Source organism: Abramis brama (assembly GCF_963993115.1).
Source record: "Abramis brama genome assembly, chromosome: 10".
NCBI classification, from domain to species: Eukaryota; Metazoa; Chordata; class Actinopteri; order Cypriniformes; family Leuciscidae; genus Abramis; species Abramis brama.
The window spans coordinates 18,153,297-18,176,062 of record NC_139972.1 but is presented as its reverse complement, the minus strand read 5'-3'; the positions used below and the strand labels follow the sequence as shown (position 1 = coordinate 18,176,062).

Genomic DNA, 22,766 nt, shown 5'->3' with positions numbered 1-22,766 from the left:
TATATCTTTGACATCAGCACATCCTGCATTAAAGAATGGTAAATGTCAAAAGTAAGAAAAAGAAAGTAGACAGTGGTAGGATGAACAACCCAACCGAGGGTTAGAGGGACAACTCACCCTCACCCTCATGTCAATCAAAACCTTTCTTCTGCAGAACACACACGCACATAAAAAAAGAAGATATTTTGAGATTTTTTTATATATATATATATTGTTTTTTATCCATACAATGAAAGTCAATGAGTCCAATCCTGTGTAGGACTTGACAGATGTTTATATAAATTTTTCAAAATATATTTTGTGTTAAGATGCGGTCAAATTTCAAAGGTCCATTGTCTACTGTCATAAGTTTAGCGATGTATGAAGCACAGCTCAGACTGAAGTCTCTTTCAAACCAATCAGCATTCTGTGGGAAAATCCGTGTGAGCAACTGGAACCTGTTGCGAAAATGTGTGTGGGGAAAACTTTTGCCCTCAAACGAAATTCCCTTTCACATAGATTCCAACTGAAATTACTGGATTTCATCTGATACAATTTGCAGAACAAAGGTAAATGTGACTGCACTTTTAAGGTTCTGAAACGACATGACAGTGTGTTATGTGAATTATCCCTTAGCTGTGTGACAAAAGTATTCACATTGAAATGGTTACTAGGCTTGTATTTTTAACATCTCTATTGTAATACTCAAAGCTTGACACTATGATGCAGAATAAATGAATATTCAGAAGAACTTTGGGTTACTTTTAACAATGTTAAAAGTTTCATTAGTTTCCCAGTCCAACAACTAAACATAACGATGAGCAATTCAAAAACTGTCAAATAATGATTGAGTGCTTGATGCAGATTTTAGTCCGGTTGGCTGGCTTGCAGTGAACTCTGTTCTGTTAGCATTCACAAAGGCCCCTGGACCAGCAGTAGGCAGACCTTTGCAAACAACGTCTGTTCCCAATCCAGACAAGCAAGAGAGCCAAACACACCAGCAAACAGCCGGCCACTGAGCTGATAATCACCACCATGGCTTCAGTGTCATCTGTACGGCATTAACAAACCAAATCAGACTGAAATCATCGGCTGAAATATCTTCCCATTAGTTTGTTTTATTACTCCACCAGAACAACTTGGTAACACAGTACGTTACCTGCTGTTTCAGAGGCTGATGAATTGTCTGCTCCTTTCAAAACAGGGCCGAAAGAAATGCGGTTTCCTGTGCTGCTGAAGATGGCCCTCGATTCCTCTCCATTTCGACGCTGCACACACTGCTGAGATGTGAAATGGATAACCAATAATGTCATCATCCTGAAAACAAGCCATTATACAACGCAGAAAAAAATTCCCTTAACATCTGCATACTTTAAACTTGTTTACAGACTCGGCGAGTAATTCTGTTAGCCTGTTACGAACTGTCGACCACTTCACTTTCTGTCTTGCAGTGACAGAGTAACAAGCTGCAGAGGATCATTTATTTAGAAACTGCAGATGCTGTCATCAAAAGAGGGAGAGTAATGAAAAGTAGAACATTTTTCAGGAGAAATATTGAGACCTCTTCAACAGTGATAAATGATCCCCAAGTTTTCATCTGTGAGGCCGGGTTCGGGTTGAGACTCACCCTCTCGCACTCAGAATGGTTCTTCAAGCACACACTCAGGTCACAGTGCAGGTAAGCGGTGGAGTAATTGATCATCTGGAAAAGACTGATGGTGAAGCTAGCGCTCTTTGACAGGACGCTAGGAAGCAGTCTAATGCCATGAGGCTCTATAGGCAGCCTGAGGGAGAACAAATCAAAGAGACGCATTAGCTCTGATGGCACGCACATTGCTAAAATAATGAACTTGACGAGTGATGCAAACAGAGGTGAAAGCATGACAATTAAATCCTGTGGATGGAGTGCTGTATGTAGATTTTTGATAGTTCTATGTTCTGATATTCGTCTTTTTGATGTCATTGTGAACGATTTCATTCATGCATTCATCAACATTTTTTTTTAAAAAAGAGCTCAAAATCAAAATGTCAACTGGATCTTGCAGTGAAATGACAGACTCTGGTGATGTATGCCGGACTTCTCCAATTATATGATCCTCATAAACCATGCCCCTTCCTGTTAATCGACTGAAAGCTCACATTTAGATCTGCCTCCATCCGGATCCGATCAACATCCGATGTACAGAATCAAGTTCCCGGCCCCCGCCGGATAAAAATAAACTTCATGCGTAATTGGAAAAAATAAGTTATGTGAACACATTAGTTAATTTTTTCAGTTACGCATGAAGGTTATTTACTTAATAATTTTAAAGTGACGGGTTTCCTCACTTTTTTAATTTAAGTCAAATGATCACTTTTTACAGTGTGCCTGCGTCAGTGTCTAAGATTCTTGCACTAAGCCTCGCTGTACTGTATATGTCAGTGAGAAAACACTACTTGTACTTATGTACCATAAACAGCATATAGTGCAGAGGTATGCAAAATGGGAAGCACTGGCTTCCTCCCTCTGAACCTTTATCAGCTGTTGTTGATGTTCCCTAGAGCAATTTACAATAATGAGTGGTTTATACACTTTTGTTATGTTTTATATGCTTTATGTGCTGTACTTTATTTCCTTATCCATTTTATTTGAGGAAATCCCACCTCCCATGTCTCCCTGATTGAGAGACAATTGTGCTAAACAAAAGCACATTACTGTACTTCCAAAATATAGAATTTTGAAAGAATTTACCTCATAGATTATGTTGTTTTGATACACGACTCTACTGAAGGTACACACTGTGCTGTCTCTGGATATTAGTGTCAGTGTGCTATAGGCAACAGAGCCGAGACACTCACAGAAAGTGAATACTTCACACACCAGTAGGAAAACAGACATCAGCAGTTTACTGTACTGCTCTAACCACACAACTTTCAGCTCGATATAAGTACATACTTCGCCCAGGATATTTATAGCTTTCCCAAGTTAAACAGTTTGAGGGAATGTTTCTTAGCCAATCGTTATAATGCTGTTCCCCTGTGATAAGGTGACCAGTTAAAACGTAGCTGAGTCTATAAACAGGAACTAATGCTGATGTATTAAACCTTCACATAAAAACGAGGGAGATGGGATCCGTATAATCCAGCCATGCTCGGACCACGTAGCTGATTTGGTACCATAATGTGAAATGTGGCCTGGTTCAAGGGCACCATGTGATTTGAGCTAATCTAAAATAACCTGAGAGGTGCACATTACCTGGAAAAAATGCAGCAGGTGGTGTTAAATTCATCTTGTCTGCCAGTAGGCGAGAGGCAGCAGGATTTTATCTCTAGATTGACCTGGCTGTTATTTGTTTTGAGGCTGATGACGACACGCAGGTTTCCCAGGGCAGGGATGAGATCTCCGGGCATGATATCTCTCTCCAAATTCAGACTCATCTCTGCTGTGTAGTTGCCAGTGCCGCAGAAATCATCAGAGATTTGCGCCTGACTGGAAGAAGACAATCAGACGGTCAAAATCCAATTGAGTGCATTGAAAATTAATCATGTTGACTTCAGTTTATCACCAAGCTCTATAGATTGCATCTGTACTTGTGGAGCTAAAGTTTATTCTGTATCATTCCATCCACAACAACAGCAGCCATACTTCTTTGGAAAATTTAAAATAAATAAATAAATAAATAAATAAAACAACTAATGTAATTTTCTAAACAAACAAACAAAAGTAGCTCACCAGATAATACTGATGCAAGTGGGACACTAAAATGTGACATGATTTTTTCACTGTCTCATTAATCCCATTAAACAAAATAGTCCAATTAATCAGATCATTTTAGATATTTTTATTTTGTTTTTAATTCAATCAATCAATCAATCAATCAATCAATCAATCAATCAATCAATCAATCAATCAATCAATCAATCAATCAATCAATCAATCAACCAAACAACCAACCTATCTGCTTATTGATCTAGCACAGCACAAATGCTAATAAAATTGTTTCTGTTCCATATTAAAAGTGATTGAAGAGTTCTGAGTCATTACCCACTGAGAGAATCGGATGATATAACCGTCATCTTCCTGTTTATTACAGGTAGGTCTGACACAAACTCAGTAGATCTCCCTGAGTCACTTTCAGCAATATCTTCACTCCCTCCCCTGGAGGGTAATGAACCACTGGGGAGCAATTGTTTCTCTGTACTTGAGAAACTCAAATCCGTGTGGAGAAGAGGAGAGAACTTTTCCCCAGTAACAGCAGACAACGCAGTCCGCCCAATGTGTTTTTGTACATCATCTGTTGCGCCTAAACTGGACATTTCATCAGATGGAAAGTTCGATTGTGTCGTTTGTGAATGCTGATTTACTGTTGAGGAAAACTCGGTCTCGTCCTCAGTTAAAGTCAAATGCTCTTTATGCAACACATTCTGCATTTGAAAAGGAAACAAAGGAAAAGTTGTTCCATTGGATGATTCAAGGAGTGATGTGTTCAGGGCCCCTTCTGGGCGTGCAGCAGCTGTTGTGTGCCAGCTGATGCCAGAAATTTGGCTGGATGTCATGTTCTGAGGATGCTCCTTAACATCTGATAAATTTACAAACATGTGATGTGATAAAAGTGAATTTTTGTGGTTGTCTTGTCCACTTTTATGCGCTATTGCTGGCCCAATAGACACTGACGGTGAAGCAGAGAAGGTCAAATGTTGTTTAAACTCTGTAATCAAGTGAACATTGGGGAGAACAGATGTGTGAATTGGGTGAAAAACAATCTTGTGCGGAATTGGCGTCAACAAGGTTTGATTCGTGCCTTGAACTGAACGACTGTTCTGATCATGGGGTTTCAGAGTTGTTGGTTTAACCATATCATCTTTCTTTTTTAAGTATGACTCAATCTGAAGTACAGATTGTGTTTGCGGTGTTTCTGTGAGAAATATCTCTCCAGGGTGAGCTTCAGTACGCTGCTGGACTGATGGGATACTGCTAACTGTGTAGCTGCCAAAAAACAGCATCACAGTCCCTCTTGGGATTTTAAGATCTTGTTGTTTATCGTCTAACGGCAAAGCAATCTTTCCAGTTGTCAACGAGTGATTTAAAAATGCATCCTTGCTGTTACTTTTCTTAGAGATGGACAAAAGTTTTAAGAGAACTTTGGCATCTGTTGTCACAGTATTTTGTGACTTACCAAAAGGTGTTGGTAGCAGAATGGACTTATTTTGTGAAACTGCACGAGTGAGTTGGGAGATGTTGGCAAAAGACACCCGTGGCTTTAAAAACATAGTTGTTGTAATGAAGGTCTTTGTTGTGGATATGTCGCTGTTAGAAAGTGGGACCCTAAAATGTGACATCTTTTTGTTGATTGTGGTTGCATTTACTGTTTTGTGTCCTGTGTCCAATGTACTTGAGTTCATGTTTGGCCTCTCGGATATGATGAATGGGACTTTTTGTGACCTGCCGTATTGTTGGTTTAGGTAAGTAGATTCGAATTTAGAGAAGTTTTCCATATTTGTAAATCTCTTCACAGTTGCAGACGTCAATGAAGGTGGAATCGATTCATGAGCTTGAACTGATACAAAAGGCTTTAATCTCTCTGTGGGGGAAATATTTAGAGGCTGTTGAGGCTGATGATCGTTCACTTTGAAGACATGAAACACATTCTTAAGCTTTGTCAAAGGTGGAAGAGGCACTGCAGTAGATAATTCATCAAACTGATTGAGGGGTTTTGAAGTGTCTTCTTGAGTTGAAATGGTTCGGAGAGCGGCAAGTGAGCTTTGAGTCTGTTTCATGAACATTCGCTTATTTGCTATAGTTGCTTCCTCAGCGTTGGCAAATGAGGCAGTACTAAAGGCTATCAATTCACTCAGATGAACTGGAAAATGATCCATTATGTTACGTTTCTCTGTCACAGAGATATTAGATGTTCTGGCTTCTTTGGTACAAAGATCTGACGTTTTGAGTAGAGAAGAGTTTTGAGCAACCAAAGAAAGGTCACTTTTATTCAGGCGATGAACGAAACTGTTTGGTGAGGTTTGGAGCGTTGGTTTAATTTGACGCTCTTTACTTGATTTGGTGTAAACAATTGATTTGCTTTCTAGTCCATCCCTCGCTGCGACAATTCTATGCACGGAGTCAGATATCAACCGCGAGGCCACAAATTGTTTTGTCATGTGCATTTCGCCAGCAGCTGTTTCCATGTTTGAAAAATAATTCAGCGTGGTTGCGTCTGGAAGCTTTGTAGGGGTCAGCTTTGAAGCAGAGAATAAAAAGATTGAGTCTGGGTGCTTTAGTGACACCCCGAAGGGTTTTGGTCCATTGGTGCTGGGATTTTTGCTGCTTTCTATCATTTTATTAACTATTACTTGGCTGGTTGATTTCACTTGTAATGGAGTATCAAGGATCACTGAACTTGGTGAAAGCAGATTCTTCTGCTCTTTTGGCTCATGCTCAGATCCATTTTTTGGATTTTGACCAAGCTCAGTGGTTAAAAGCCCTAAACCCTGCAAAACTGTAAAATGCATAATGGTCGAATGACTCTTATTTAAAGAAGCCTCTTCAGAACGATTCTGAGGCTTATCAACTCTAAACGACTCCAGAGTCCAATTTTCACTCTTGTTTTCGCCCTGTCTTTCCACACTCTCGTTTGACTCCCCAAGGTTATCAATTACTGCTGGATCAGAGGCTGATACCATGGGAATGTCATTTGCGGGCAAAGGAGTAATAGACTCCAAGACTCTTTGATTCTTGCTTTCCAGTGAAGCGTGAAAAAAAGCTGAGATCTTTTCCCTGCCTCTGGACAGATGAGCAGAAGGCATCATGGTGTCATTCATCACTGACTCAAATTCAGCCTCAGCTGAGGGATGAAGCCTTCCCTCATCATTGGAGATCAATGAGAGGTCTCCTTTGGACTGAAACGGTTTCACAGCAGTGCCAACCTTACCCGTGGAATGTGAACCTGTACCATAAGCTAAGACAAAGCTTGGCCCATTTGAGGTAATTGCATCTTTATCAGTGGTTGTGGTTGCATTTACTGTACTTGAGTGCTGCCTCTCATGTGGTGTATGGAACAAATCTGTCCCTGGATAACTGATTACAGGCACAGTCAGGTGAGCAGGGCTTTCGGTGGAAAATTTTCCACTGTTGTCACTGGAGCTGTTTTGCTCTTCCGATGGCATAGTTATAATGAAGGTTGTGCTCTCGGTTTGCAGGGACTGAAAGCCTTGCAGGTCCTCCTCCTTAGCACTCACTGAAAAGTAGCAGAGTTGCAATTTTGCTGGTGAGATGGCTCATAAAATACACATAAATACCTATAGTATAAACAATTCAAGAGGCATTAAAATTTTACGACCGAATACACGAAAAAATATAGATAGTTAAAATTATTGCATGCATAAGGATTGTTCCGTAACAGTACAAACGAGTGAGTTGCAGCATTTGCCGTATCTAATGAATAATTCAGTGTTATTTGTTAGACCGAAAAGTGTTAAATGGTTTGGGAAATGAAGTGATCTCTGAATAGTTGCAACCGCTGGACAGGAAAACGTAGAAGCACAGAACTGAACACATAACAACGGGTCCATAACACTGTATTGAATTGAAACATTTACTTTGAATCTAATCAATAGTGCTCTTATATCGCAATTAAATATATTAGAGAAAATGTTTAATATTTTTTGATACCTAATTGGTGGGTATAATGGGTAAGCATCAAAATTATAATTATATATTTTTAATTATATAAAAATATCAACAACTATATATAAAATTATAAATGACAAAATGTATCATTTTAAAAATAAATTTATGAATACAATTTTATATTTTTTTAAATAAAATTTAAACAATTTATATATATATATATATATATATATAATTATTATTATTATTATTATTATTAAAAAAATATATAAAGATGAGTTAATTTTATAGTTTGTAAATTACAACTATAATATCTTTAATAAATCATGTCTCTAACTTGACATTTACTGTGCTGATCACAGCAGTTATTGAAGACAAACTTAGTGTACATACCTGTGAGTCCAAAAATGAAAAATATGTAACCAATCCCCATGCTTAATCTTCTCTCTTGGTTTCTTTTAAGCTACACATACATAACATTATAATGAAACTACATTGAGATGCACAACACAGGATACTGTCCCAACAGAGCTCACACCACACTCTCTGAAGGAGCCTAATGTGAGCTTTACCTTCCTCTCTTGTCATTTATAAGTAGATTAGATTACTGACACGTGAACAAAAGCAAGCTGAGAAAATGAAACGGATTTCTGCGTCAGTAGAATCCCTCATCATCCTCATCGTGTTTGACTGTGTATAATTTTTCATGCGTGTTGGCTTGCGTGAGCTGCTATGATAAGCTAGTATCCGAGTCATCCATTATCAAACAGATTCAGATAAGACTCAAATAAAGTGTAGAGCAGTGGTTCCCAACCTTTTTTCCAGGAGACCCCTATTTAAACATTAAAAACTTTTAACGATGAGCAAAATCATTTGTTAACTTTTTAAGAAATGCAACAACGGAAACATTAAAGGGTTAGTTCACACACACACACACAAAAAAAATTACGTCATAATTCACTCACCCTCATGTCATTCCAAACCTGTAAAACTTTCGTTCATCTTCGGAACACAAATGAAGATATTTTAATGAAATATGAGAGATTTCTGTCCCTCCACTGACAGGACACAATTTTAAGAGCCTTCAAAAATAAAACTGGGAACTGGTAAAATACTATTGTAAATACCATTGTAAATAATATCTAAAAAAAATCATTAGTGATAGGCAAAAAACAATTTTGTTTGAAGTCAATTGTCATCAACGTTGACTTCTTTTGTGTTCCACAAAAGAAAGTCAGTCATACAGATTTGGAACAATATGAGAAGTAAATGATTACAGTATTTACATTTTTTGGTGAACTACCCCTTTAATTTAATTTAGTAATGAAAACTTAATAAAGTTTTAAAAAAACTATGAATAGAGATAATGGTGCACCATCTGAAATATGCTCTGGGACAAACCTTCAGTGTTAAGGTTCCATATTGCAGTCTGTTAGTCAAATCCTGTCCCGAAGTCTGGATTACACTGTCAGACTAATTTCTGCTAAACCTATTTGAATTGTAACAATTTTACTTTTTCTCATTACATCATCGAATGCTTTCTAAAGCTATCAAGTCTGCAAAGATGAGCAGGCATTAACCATAATAATCTTCAAATGCAGTTTTATTAATCTTTTTATTCAACACATGAAAGCTAGCATTAATCCATTTATCAACAAACAGGGAACAAAATGTAATCAAGGCAACACACTTCCCAAGTGAGTCATTTGGGATGAAAGGATATTGAAATGTTTCAAATATCGTCCCGGGGCAACATGTTCTCTACAACAGCAGATAACAGAATCACATGTCAATGTGAATTCTCTCTAATTAAAATGAACACAGGAAACAGCTGTATAATCAAGATAGGCCTTAAGGCATGACAGTAATTTGTGGCCTCACTTAAGATGAGCATCTTAAGCTGTGAACCAAAGGACAGCATTCATCTGTATGCGTGTGTGCGTTTGCATGTGTGTCCTGAGTTATGGGGTCAATTATTGAGGAACCGAATGTGGGTAGTGGCTCACGTGATCAATCTCGCACAGGAATGAAGGATTTCTAAACCATGAAGCTCCCTGAGTTTCTCCATGTGCCTGAAAAAAAAAAGCAAAACAGAGATTTATCAAACCAACAGAATTAGTTTTTTTTTCTTCTCATTTTGACCACACAATGTATTCTGAACAACCAAATATAAAACCAGAGCTAAGAATATGAAATGCAAAAAAGTATGAAAACATCAGCCAGTTTGCTCTGCACATAAAGTAGATTCATCGTTTATGTGTAATATTTTTGGCAGTGTCTGTACCCTCCACTGTTTTCTGTCTGGAATGTCTTTTTTAGGCTGCACTCTCACCTCAAAGGTTTGAAATCTCACTGTAAAGACTCTGAGAAGTTGAAAGCTCATCAAAGTTGAATGCCATAAGATTCTGACTCCTCTTTGAAGGACTATACTTGTTAGATGCTGATTGGGAGAATAAGACGCCTCAAAAACACTTAACCAACAGAGCTTCTTTTCTCAGGTCTGAGCTCATGAACCCTTCATAAATTAAAGATGAAGGGAAAAAACTTGATAGTTCTTTAGGTCAATAAGAGTATAAAGGTGCAATCGGTACATATTTAAAAGAAACTCTCTCTCACATCTGTAAAAGTGCTTGTTAACAGCAGTAAAATGAGACTAGAATATAAACAAATGTCAAATGCAACAAACAAACATGTTTATATCTGAATCACATCAATTAGGATGCCTTTCTTATGCCCTTAAACTGTAGATCTGACATTTTTAATTCATTATTCATTCAGAAAGTTCATCATCTTGTTGAGGTTAATTATTTAGAGGCATTATCTTTTCACCTTGATGTTTCCCAGAGTATCACTGCTGTTAATAAGAACATCAGCATGAATGTTAATCAATACAATGCAGCTGACTGCAAAAGGTAAGTCAGACTTAATTATACCTGGGCTCTATTTTGCACAGCTTCCCAAGGGTGATGGCCGCGTTCTGCCGAACGGCTGCTCTTTTGGCATCTCCAGCGGTGTGGCGTAGCAGCAACGGCACGCAGTCTGTGCCCAGGAGGCCACTGGCAGCTCCATCCACTTCTAAGCAATGCCCCATACACAAAGCTGCGTTCCCCACCACCAACTCATCAATGCCACCCAGGAGTTTCCTCAAAGTGTGCAGCCCTGAATGAATAAATGTGTGTAGCACACAAAGTCACCGTAAGGCCATAGAGCTTAAGACAACTTATTAAATCCAATCCTCTGCCTCCCTGGCCCTCAGAACTCACGTTTGTCAAGCTTAACCAGCTCCTCGCAAGCCTGTGGGATTGAGGCAGTACAGACTGTCAGGGCTTTAATGGAGTATCTGGAGCTCATCTCTCCTCCAACCTGACCGGACAGACACACAAGCAAGTTTCAGTTTAATCTCTACAATTGCCAACGCAAATGTAAAAAAAACAAACAATACAATTGGTCACCAGAATACAAAAAATGTGTAATGGAGGCAGCCCACAAAGTTAAACTCTTTAACCCTGTAAACCCTGCTATTTAAAAAAAGATATTGAAATAAATAATTAATATTAAAATATGCATTGCATTTAGGTTTCTGTCTTTGTGTTATGCACTTTGAACGACAGACAGAACGACAGACAGACAGACAGAATGAATGACAGAACAACAGACAGACAGAACGAACGTTAACTAATTATTTAAATTAAATTTGGGTAATTTTGGAAATTTGGCTTTTGGGCTGATTTAAGTCAGTAATTATTTATAATCCACTGGTCCTATGCTGGGCTGAGAAGGTCTTTTCGGTAGTGATTTGCATTGCCAATTTAATGCAAGGGGCATAATCTCTACCATCTCCAATATATTATATCCAATTTCATTTGACTTTATTTCCTTACAGACTCTGTTTCAACAACTGAAACCTGATATAGGCTCCACCTTCAGAATCTTCAGCAACTTCTTCACTATTCCATTCCGCACAACTTCCTGAGTGGCATCAGAAGACATCGGGAGGAGAACGCTCAGCAAACCTGCAGCTCTCTGAAGCCGAAGACAAAACAATATGTTTCATACCAGAACTCCCATCATTAGGACAGATAGGACATTTCAACAGGATAAGGCTGTACTCTGATGTATTTCAAGGCGGCTTGTCAAAAATGCAGTTATCACAGCAGTAAAACTCAGTCAAATCCATAATAAACCCTTTCACCTTAACTGTACTCAGAGAAACAGCCTGACTGGAGAGATATGAAGCGCCAAGGCAGCAAAACCCAAGCAAACAACCTGGAACCTGATTTACATAGTCAGAGAAAATAGTCCCCAATAGGGCCTGGGGCTGCTACGGTAATCACTATGTAAATGCTTCCGTGAATGCGAAATCCTTCTCTTGGGGATGTTAGCCATCTAAGGACATCCATATATTTAAACTTCCATTTTTGATCTTGTATAACCCATTTATGTAAATGTTTTGTAGAGATCCTCTAGAGATGCGAATGCGCAGGGTTCCACAACATCCCACATCCTGCAGGATGAACATTTTAATAATTAATGAGCAGAAATCTACAGTTCAAACGTTCTGGCGGCTCCCATCATCAGGGGGTGGGTTGAAGCTTGCTTTGGCCTTGGTAAAACGAATTCAACTCACTGTGATGACGCCTCCAGAGGAATCGCTCAGCAGGTCCAAGCACCTGCTGCTGGCCTGAACAGCGTGCTCCTGTGTGTTGAAAAAGAACCAAAAAGTATTCTCTCCAATTTTCCTTTGCTGTTTCAGACATGATTGCAACATATGGAGAGAAAAGGCACTAGAAGAACATTCTGCCTAGCCAAGGCCACAAAAAGTGCTCGATGTGTTGGATGAGGGCTGGTCAAAAGCCCAGAATATTAAACTTCTGCTTTACCTGGACAACTTGAGAGGGATTTGAGGCTAAGTTGATCATCAAACCCAGGAGGGGATAGAGGACACTTCTACATTCACAGGCGACGCACCGCTCCTGCAACCAAAACAGAGCTTTATCTTGACAGTGCCGGAAATTAAATTCATGTCCTTTTCTCAGTTTTAGCGTCTGTGGGAAATAGCGGTTTCACAGCTCGTGTAGCAGGATAGCAAAAGGAGCTTAAAAACAAACCCTTTGAATCAAAATTCCCAGTGCAAGACGTCATACATAATTCAGCAATGTTCAAGGACAGAGTATTTGGGAGCTTGGTTGTGATGTAAAGGGTTATCATCTCCAAGATTACCATTGCCTGAAGAGAGCATCTCCAAAAATGTTCACGTCCTGCCAGATTTTTATTTATGACATCATCCAGAGCCATGATCCCGATCACAGAAATCACAGAAGCCAGGATCTTGTCGTCAGCTGTCATGATATTTGACTACATGGGAAAAACAGTATTAGCCACATTTTGGACTAGTTTTATTACGTGCAATAACATTTTTTTTGGAAAGATTAACACTAACATTACTTTTATTCAGGAAGGATCAACACTGACAGTATGTTTCTTGGTGAAATCAGCATATTAAAATTAAGAAAGAAGAAAGGTTGGTAACATTTTAGTTTAGGGTCCCATTCTCACTACTGACTAGTTGCTTATTAGCATGCATATTACTGAATATTGGCTGTTTATTAGTACTTATAAAGCACATATTAATGCCTTATTCTGCATGACCATATTCTACATCCCTTAATCCTTCCAAATACCTAAACTTAACAACTACCTTAATTATTAATAAGCAGTAATTAGGAGTTTATTGATGCAAAAGTCGTAGTTAGTAGTTAGTTAATAGTGAGAATTGGACCCTAAACTAAAGTGTGACTGAAAGTTTTTTAGTATAACAGGATAAGCATTATAAAGTACCTTTATAATAAGACAAAAGAAACAGCTCTCATCATACTAGTATTCATATGATGAGTACTAATACTAATTATATCAGTAATTGGATGTATACATGGACTGTAATCTATGTTGCATGTAGCATATTTGCATGCTGTAGTATGGTAAAATAATATCTTTGTATGTAAGACGGAAGACATTTCAATGCTAAGATGCATATAGGGTCTTTGACCAAAAAGAAAATGTTCCTTTAATAATTATGTGACTGTATGTTATAACAAGTCCTACAAAGTATATAGTCATATGTCTTCTAGTTGTAAAGCCAGCAATGTACAATCCAGTGCCAAAATGTCTGATAAATCAGACAATAAAGCATTAGAATATGATATTATGATTTAGAATATTATAATTATTAAGAAGATGATTATAAATGATGCTTCATAATCACCAGCAGATGTTCAAGAGGAAGGGCAAAAGCTGCTGTGAAGATCTGCCTTGACTGAATCTTAAATCTGAAAAAGAGAAACAACAAAAACAGCAACAAAAAGATATTAAATAAAGAAATTAGCTACTTAACAAGAATAAAGCTTAACTGACTAAAATCCTCAGATAACCCTCTTGTTGTAATGCGCAAAGAGCCGTGGGGGCAAAAGATAAAAATGCGTTATAATGTGGTGGGCACTGATCCAAGCAGATCTATGGCTGCAAATCTCACGTTGGTGACGTCCCACGCACAACACGAGACAAGACCAATATGGCTAACCATCCTTATCTAGAAACAAGAGAGCGGCTTGAATTCACTGAACACTTTTCATTGACTATCTATCAAACCATTCTCATTTCCTTTTGTGCATGAAGTGGCTGCTTAATTCCATCTCCTGGTCACCGGGAGCACCTTTCTCTATCTGAGAGTGGTGAATGGCTAGAAACGTCGCTCTCTCACAGAGATAAATGGAGGGATTTGTGAATGTGATGGATTGTTTTGTCTTAAATGTGTTCACTTTGCGTTCTCAAGGGACCTGGGCTGTTGAGCTGAATGAATTTGAATGTGTCTCGATTTAATATGTGCAAGCGACTATGATGTATGGGAATCTGCTAGACTCTCAGGTGGGTCGTGCCCAAGATTTTGTAAAAAGAGTCAGTTTTGCGGTTTCTCTCACAGGCATTGATTCATATAGTAAGGGTGACTAAATTGATTGTGCATACTTATTTTCTGCAGCCAAGTTCTCCAGAACTGTCAGCGCCGACGCGGAGCTCGTATCACGGCAAACACAGCTCATCAGGTTCTCAGCCGTTCTACAGGAGACAGATTGCATTCGTTATGGGCTCATTAAAAGGACTTTAATAAAACATGCTATATCAGTAGGAGGCATTCTGCATGCTAGCTAATGAGATGAATCACAGATAGCGTAGCAACACCACACTTAAATCGATCTCCTGCTCTGGTTTGTAGAAAAAACAGAAGGTTGGAATGAAATTGACATCACCGATAAGTCAGTAAAAGCAATACATTTATTTATTTTAAACATATAATATGCACTTTTTGATATAATGAATTAATTATGCTGTTTAAATATTCAATTAAGTGACACAAACAATTATTATTCTAACAGAAAAACCTTTAAGAGATAAAAAATGTATCAGTATAAACATGGGACATTAACTAGTCTTTAAACTAGCACCTAAATGCTCAGTAATTAATGATAAGAGATTTATTACTTATTAATCATGTTCTCCGAGAATGTATTTTTATCTTTACCCCTGATCTAAAGCCATTACAGTATTTCTTAGCAGTGTGGCACGCCGATCCATTTTGTTTCACATAATTAGTCCTGTCTAAATGGCTCATTTGACCTCATATGTGTTATGTTGTAAGTAATTAATTCATGGCACATCATTATGTAGACTGCAATGCAATGCATTCAACATGACACCAAAAATACTGCACGTACTGGCATAAATTAAGGTTGTCGATGAGCACGTCCCTTCCGTGCTGAGTTTGTGAGTACAAGCTGAGCAATTCCAGGCTTTCCCTCTGTATTTCACATTCCGGTGATGCCAACATCTGGACTATGTGTTGTCTAGTAACGGGACACTCCATCAGCAGCTGTTGGTTCTGCTCTGGAAGGAGCACAATTATGGAGAGGGTTTAATAAAGACAAACGCAAATTTAAATGACCAGTTAATGAGATTGCCACTGAAGGGCACAAAGTACTTACTAAAGAGACTTTTAATGCAATAACAATTTCACTGCTAGCAGGCAAGAACAGGATAAATTGATATTGACTTGAATTCATTTCACAAATCCTCATTACTTTAAAAGTAGGGGGGAAGCAGAACCAGACCATGTGGTGTCGATACATTTTACATTTTCCAGAGAGAGACCGTTTAAAAGGATAAAAAAGGAATGTGCAAATAGGATTGCTATTTTTCCCTCAGCAATAGCACCTTTCATTTTCAAGGCTTATCTTACCGTTTCCACTGCAAACTGTCCTCCATAGTTTGACTACGGACTTGCATAGATCCACTGCATATGAATCTTTTGAAATCTGTGAGAGGCAGCTAAAAACAGAAAGGGAAAAACTGTAATAGAGTAAAACACACTTCAGTCATGCACTGTAGACCAAATGGAGTTAAAGGGATAGTTCACCCCAAAAAAAAGCATCCTTTTTGAATGGATGTCCTGTTTCATTGTAAATGCATGGAAAAGAACGACACACAAAAATTGTGTTCCATGGAAGTAGTAGTCATACAAAGTGTCGTTATTGTTAACTAAAACTAAAACTGAATTGAATCATTGGAGGTCAGCAGCAAAGATATTGGTCAATAAAGTGACATTAAATACATAAAATATATTTGTATTATTCAACATTTTTAATTATTGCATGTTTGTGTAATATTCTGAGTTGACATTTCACTGTTTTTATTCATTTTTAGGAATACTGAATCTGTTTTTGTGCAAGTGAAACAAGTAAATGCATGCTCACATTTAGTCTAGAACTACAATTACCATCATGTTCAGACAGCACAAAACACCTCTGCACTTACTCCTGATTCCCCTCAACATGGGGACTGAGAGGTGTCAGTCAATAAATGGGAAAACAAAGTAACTAACAAAGAAAATCTAACTCGGATATTTTGTTGTAATTTTTTTTTACTTTACTCGTTACTTAAAAAAAAAATCGGATTATGTAACTCACGTTACTTATAATTTGTTACACCCAACACTGGGAAGGGCATGAGACTGATGAAATAAATGGCATAATCTTTTTTTTTTGGCTTAACTATCCCTTTAAACAAACATGTGAGACCATTAGAGACCACACGTGTGCAAACTGCATGAAGCTAACACAGCGAATCTCCCTAACAAACCAATCAATCATTGTCAAACACGGATAAACCCTTTCAATTTCATTCTGGTGTGGAAAGTTAAATTCCAACACAAGACATGATCACACAGCAGAACCAGATTACACATCTGTTGTTTAAATGTATTCAAATTAGTCAATTAATTTTAATAGCATATTTGGTTGGTGCAAGACAACCGATAAGGGGAGAGAAAGCTGCTTGATAAATGATGAAGAAGCAATCAATCATATGGCGATTATGCATGCACACTTTAATACTACAGTAAGTACTATGCACAAAGCCTAAAATTCAATTAAGTAAAATACAACTTCTAGAGAGCTTTACACAGCTATTTTCAAATGTTAAAAGTACATTCTGACCACAAACTGTCAGGTTCGCTTCTTTAGCAACCTTACCTTCTTACAGTGTTGTTGCCATTAATGATACTGAAGCCATTGTTTAATCGGAATAAAGTCTGCCCAGTACCTGTGAGGGACACCAGATAAGGTCAGTGTTAGTAGGTAGTGAGAGCCATATATCAACACTAAATCACAGTAGCCAGCCCCAGACACACAATATGCTCCGTTCAAGGGCAAAAGAGCGTACAAGGAGAATAAACAAAAGCTCATCAAGAATAAGAGAGCGCTGCCTTATCTACACAGAAGCAGTGTTCATTCTGAGGAAATACTAGAAATTAGTTCACAAAGAGCCATTCAGGTATCTCGCCTGAACAAAACATTGGCACAAAGCTTTCAAACTTGGAGAACTTTCAAGATTATGCTTCACATTGCGCAGGCCCATATTTTACCCTAGCGGAATACTTCAAATAGCTTTAAATGGAGTATTTCTGTTGGAAAGGACTGCAGTGTGTTAAGTAGGAAGTTCAATTGAAAGTTTGATTCAGCTTGTAGTTTTTATAATGTTACCTTGATAAGGAACTTAATATGAAGTATAACACAAACATGCATGCCGTCCTGAAAAAAATATTATCATGGTTTCCACAAAAAATGTAGCAGCACAACTCTTTTGAATATTGATAAATAAAAAATTGTTTCTTGAGCACCAAATCAGCATTAGAATGATTTCTGAAGGATCATGTGACACTGAAGACTGGAGTAATGATGCTGAAAATTCAGCTTTGCCATCACAGGGATAAATTATATTTTAAAATACGTTCAAATAGAAAACAGTTATTTTAAATTGAAATAATATTTCACAAACTGCACTTTTACTGCATTTTTGATGGAATAAATGCGGCTTTGGTGAGCACAAGAGACTTCTTTCAAAATTGAAAATAGAAATTGAGTTTCAACTGTAACTTAAATATAATTGAAAAATATTCACTTCAATATTCTCTTCTTTTGTGAGGTGTGACAAGTAGCCCTGGTTTCCCTTATATATAGTATTTTTTGTCACAATCTAAATATATGATCTGTGCAGTGATATTTTGACACAAGATCAGAACCGAACAGACAAAAACTGACTAAAGGCTTTGCTTGTGATAGGACTGTGTCTGTCCTCTATGGCTGATCATGAGGATTAGTTTCCTCATCATGAACTGCAAATGAACCACAGAGCAGAATCAATGAGCCCTCCGCACAAAATTCCTCACTACTCTCCTCTCCGTATCGATCCTGAGTGCAAGAAATATCACCCTGGTTGCTGGAACAACACTGGGTAAACCGAAGGCATATTTCAGACAATTCTGAGGTTCAACAATGCCGTAAAAATGTGCTCGTCCTACCAAAAAACTGCTGGAGTTATGTGATAATTAATGAAATAAACAAGAAACAACAGCAGCATCTAATAAAAAAGGACTCTGAATTAATCATGTGAACTTACAGTCTTTAATAGCCTGTGAGAGCAGCTCCAATCCACCACAGTAGTAAAGATTGATCTCATTGGGTCTATCGAGCTTCTTCAGCAGCTCTGATACTGCCGTGGCCTGTCTCGTTCCCGCTTGTAGCTCTTCCCAAGCTGCCTTTTCCTGGAGAGCCACCTTCTCTTCCAAATCCACTTGTCTCAGATAAACTATTGCAATGTAATGTATTGTGACTGCTCCATGAACATATATCTTTTTTTTGCAAATTCATGTGGAAATACTCTATTAAAATGCTTAGAACGGAAATCCATAATGACATTACTCCTCTGGAAAAGTTCAAACTAATGTTCTAAAAACTGCTGGTGTAAGCTTTCTACAAGAAAATGTAGAGAGAGAATTGTGTAAAAACCAAAAATAAACGCAGTTTATTCTGGTACTGCTGAGATGCTAAAAGCTAATAACAACACTAGTCCTACTTCTGTTGCTAAAGAATGGATCTAAAGTCTAAAATATTTACTTTGCCTTTCCTTGCCTCAGATCTTCACAGCATTTTTAAATCATACCTTTGACCAGGGTCTCCCGCTGTGGCTCTATCTCCAAAATCTTTCGATAGCAAATCCTGGACTGAAAGTGAAGCAATAAAAAAAAAAAAACATGATAAAAGGACAGGTGTCAAATAAGGTGAGAAATAGTGTAATCCAGCTTTAGGCTTGAAAGGACATAAGGACTTCTACTGAACGATACATACCTGTGGGAAATCCTTGAGTGCTAGGTGAGATTTTCCCATGTGTATATATGCTTTAATACACTTCTTATTGCACTGTGAATGAAAGTTTTAAATTTTAATTAGCCACTTGAAAACAACAGAAGATGCATTGACGTAATAAACTAGAGTCAGCAATGTGACATTTCTGTCCTAAACTATTATTTTAGCAAAAAAATAATTAAATACAAATTTAGAGGTGAAAACACTGTTCTATAATGAACATGTTTTTCATTTCTTATAGTTAAAACTCATTTTGATATCTTTTAGGAGGCATTAAAGGACAACTCCGGTGAAAAATGAACCTAGGGGTAATTAACACATGGTTACCGAGTCAATCGTTCCCTGGGATGCGTTTTCATGAAAATCGGATGCAAAGAGTTTTATCTCTAAAAACAGAGTAGCTTATAATGCAAGTATATGGGGCACAGAGTAAGTAAAAGTAAATCGCTAGTTAATACCACTAACAAGGCTCAAAATAGCCTCACACTAACACGGTAGCATAATGAGGGTCCCTACATGCAAACCGAAGCATTGAGAACTTTGTTAGTGTACAGACAGTTTAATAAGAAGATAGTTTATAAAGACAGTACATTACGCGTTTACAGACAGGATCCATCTTGGAAAACAGTCTCAACTAATCGAGTCACGAACGCCGTGCTAAGTGAGCTGGTCGATAGGAATTACGTTTGTGAAATCTAACGTAGCACGGCGTTCGTGGCTCGATTAGTCGAGACTGTTTTCCAAGATGGATCCTGTCTGTAAACGCGTAATGTACTGTCTTTATAAAGTATCTTCTTATTAAACTGTCTGTACACTAACAAAGTTCTCAATGCTTCGGTTTGCATGTAGGGACCCTCATTATGCTACCGTGTTAGTGTGAGGCTATTTTGAGCCTTGCTAGTGATTTACTTTTACTTACTCTGTGCCCCATATACTAGCGTTATAAGCTAATTATTTCTTAGAAAAAAAGAGGGAAAAAACACATAAAACAGAAAATGATATCAGAGAGACTCCCTGTAGATCTTCATTACTGTGTGACAAGATGCGACCCTCTGAAAAACGTAAGAATTTATGAATTGTATTTTAAATGCTTTTAAAATTACTTTTAAATAGTGCTGTCAAATCGATTAATTGCGATTATTAACTACATAAATGTATAAAGTGTATATGTGTGTGTGTATATATATATATATACATATATTTTATATTTATAAACTTTTGTTTAATTGATTAAATATCGCAATTAATCGATTAACCGCAATTAATTGATTTGACAGCACTACTTTTTAATAATTATATGATAAAGATATGTGCACACACTTTAGAACAGGGTTCCTCAAACTCGGTCCTGGAGGGCCGCTGTCCTGCTGAGTTTAGCTCCAACCCTGATAAAAAACACATGAGCATGCTAATTAATGTCTTCAGGATCACTAGAAACTCACAGCTAGGTGTGTTTGATCAGGGTTGGAGCTAAACTGTGCAGGACAGTGGCCCTCCAATACCAAGTTTGAGGAACCCTGCTTGAATAAGAATATATAGCTAGTTCTTACTTAACTTTCTAAAAGTTTTCCAAAAGCAAAGACTATTCGGCACAGCCCAGAAGGAACTTCAACCCAATTTTCTAGTGCTGAGCAACTATCCAGTTCAATAGAAACCGCTCTATGTAGCCTGCTGTTCTCACCAGACAAGGTAGAATGAAAAACTCTCCGCTTCTGCTGACACTGAAAAATGAGGGGTCATTTCTCTGACCTCTTTCCTACTGATTTACTCACCCTCAGAGCCCACTCACAGTCACTTATGGCCTCCTTATATCTCTTCAGCTTGATAAAGGCCTACATAATACATGAATGTGAGACAATAAAATCACAAGAGGAGAAGTCTCACGGGAATATCAGTTATGATACGGCTCATCTGATTATTGTAGAGAAACTTGTTCTGAAATGTAGAAGTACCTGAGCTCTGTTTGTATAGAGAGCCTGCATGTCACGCAGCTGCTCCAAGCCTTCGGTATAAAACTTGACAGCCGTTTCGTAGTCACCTTGAGTGAAAGCCTCATTACCCTGCTCCCTTAACGCTGCGGGTCAAACGAGGACACAAGAAATCAAGACGTTGCAAACTAACAGTGCAAAACTGCCCAAAAAAACTGGCCATTTCGCTCTCAGGCTCGGTATACACACCGTTGGCTTTTTCCTCTTTCATCTTTCTTCTATGACGTCTCTCTTCGGCATCTTTCTCTAATGTCCTCAAGAAATTCTCTGACGAATCGAAGGGTACAACAAACCGTTGCAAGATTTATAATAAAAAAACAAGAGGTGAAGATGAAGGTAGCAAGTCTGTATTGATTTATGAATCATTTACAAGACTTCAGGGGCAGACATTCAAGTTTTATACCTGAAACCAAATTATTCAACAGAGACAGAGAAGTCATGTCAACTGCCGAACACAGAACATATACGAGACTCAAATACACAAACCTACCTGGATTTTGAGTTGATTCATACTGGATGTTCTGAAAAGAAGGGGAAACGCAGTGTAACTGTAGTTGAAAAAAAATAAATAATTTTTTTTAAATATTAGGTATGAATACAAAGTATGAAATAATTCAAATATTATTGATAATCACGAGTCTGTAACATGTATTAAAAATGCAATAAAGTGTGTTTTATTCACAGTGTTATATTGTATTAAATGTTTAATAAAGATACTGTACCAGGGACACATTTTCAGATGAGGGATGTTTGTTAATAACCGTCTTATTGATTGTGGTTTTACATTGTTCCACCTGCTCCAGGGATGAGATGAATTGATCTGCCTTCGCAAGTGCTTTCTCTTGACACGACACATCGTTGGAATTTAACGTTAACTCTTTTACTAACTCATCTGCAATCAGATATCAACAAACTTCAATAAAAAAGAGAGAAAGAGATTTAAGAAAGAGTCCCGTCCCGTCTACACTGACTTAACGTGACGTTGTATAATTAATCTAAGTTACATTCCGTTATAACGCAAGAGTCGCGTGAAGATGGGTTAAACAAACAGCACTTACCTATCTGGTCAACATTCCTCAAAAAGCGTTCGATATCGTCGTTATCTTGCAAAGTCATGCTTCAAAACGAGTTCACAAAACAAAAGGAATTTAGTGAAGAGAAGTGAGGCAGTTTTGTTTACGGAAGTGTGTCCGTAAGCATAGCAACAATTACCGGCATGTGCAAATGAATAGTTTGCTCCTGCTGGTAGATACTTATAACTACATTAAGCGGTCAAAATATCTATGACAATCTTATATCAATTTACACTTTTTTTGTTTGTTTTGCTAAAACGAATGTTTAGTAACGTGAAAACACCACCCTTTCCCCAGTACAATGACAACCACACACTCATTCTGTCAGAAAACATAAAATGAATGTTGAAATATTGATACTAGCCTACAT

The 22,766-nt window shown here is 37.7% G+C and overlaps 1 protein-coding gene across 7 annotated transcripts; it reads right to left on the bottom strand.

Moving 5' to 3' along the window:
• Nucleotides 1–205: 205 nt before the first annotated feature.
• On the bottom strand, nt 206–22,510 carry LOC311091567 (tetratricopeptide repeat protein 12-like). 7 transcript variants are annotated; one of them, XM_084127539.1, is made up of 25 exons: nt 22,382–22,510; nt 22,046–22,215; nt 21,814–21,844; nt 21,513–21,590; nt 21,288–21,409; nt 21,108–21,167; nt 19,318–19,389; nt 19,133–19,193; nt 18,590–18,778; nt 17,164–17,233; nt 15,873–15,961; nt 15,352–15,520; nt 14,606–14,695; nt 13,848–13,911; nt 12,806–12,940; nt 12,466–12,558; nt 12,213–12,281; nt 11,507–11,608; nt 10,849–10,948; nt 10,519–10,744; nt 9,592–9,657; nt 3,215–3,448; nt 1,607–1,763; nt 1,139–1,259; nt 206–1,030 (listed from the first exon to the last, which is right to left on the bottom strand). In XM_084127539.1, exons 1-25 carry the CDS (start codon nt 22,437–22,439, stop codon nt 885–887), a joined length of 2,772 nt encoding a protein of 923 aa, XP_083983665.1. In that variant the 5' UTR covers nt 22,440–22,510; the 3' UTR covers nt 206–884. The 7 variants fall into 7 exon arrangements, with proteins under 7 accessions (XP_083983665.1, XP_083983663.1, XP_083983664.1 ...); XM_084127537.1 differs by lacking the exons at nt 9,592–9,657; nt 10,519–10,744; nt 10,849–10,948; ... (16 more) ...; nt 22,046–22,215; nt 22,382–22,510 and adding an exon at nt 4,004–6,166 and having other exon boundaries at nt 876–1,030; XM_084127538.1 differs by lacking the exons at nt 9,592–9,657; nt 10,519–10,744; nt 10,849–10,948; ... (16 more) ...; nt 22,046–22,215; nt 22,382–22,510 and adding an exon at nt 4,004–6,166 and having other exon boundaries at nt 876–1,030; nt 1,139–1,256.
• Between the last annotated feature and the right edge of the window lie 256 nt (nt 22,511–22,766).

Excerpts from the sequence above, each read along its gene's own strand:
- LOC311091567 (XM_084127537.1), bottom strand. The coding sequence starts at position 6,144 with ATGGAAACAGCTGCTGGCGAAATGCACATGACAAAACAATTTGTGGCC. Across the intron at positions 1,764-3,214 it reads ACCTGCTGCATTTTTTCCAG|GCTGCCTATAGAGCCTCATG; the intron begins GTAATGTGCACC and ends GTTCTCCCTCAG. Across the intron at positions 1,031-1,138 it reads ATCAGCCTCTGAAACAGCAG|ATGACACTGAAGCCATGGTG; the intron begins GTAACGTACTGT and ends AATGCCGTACAG.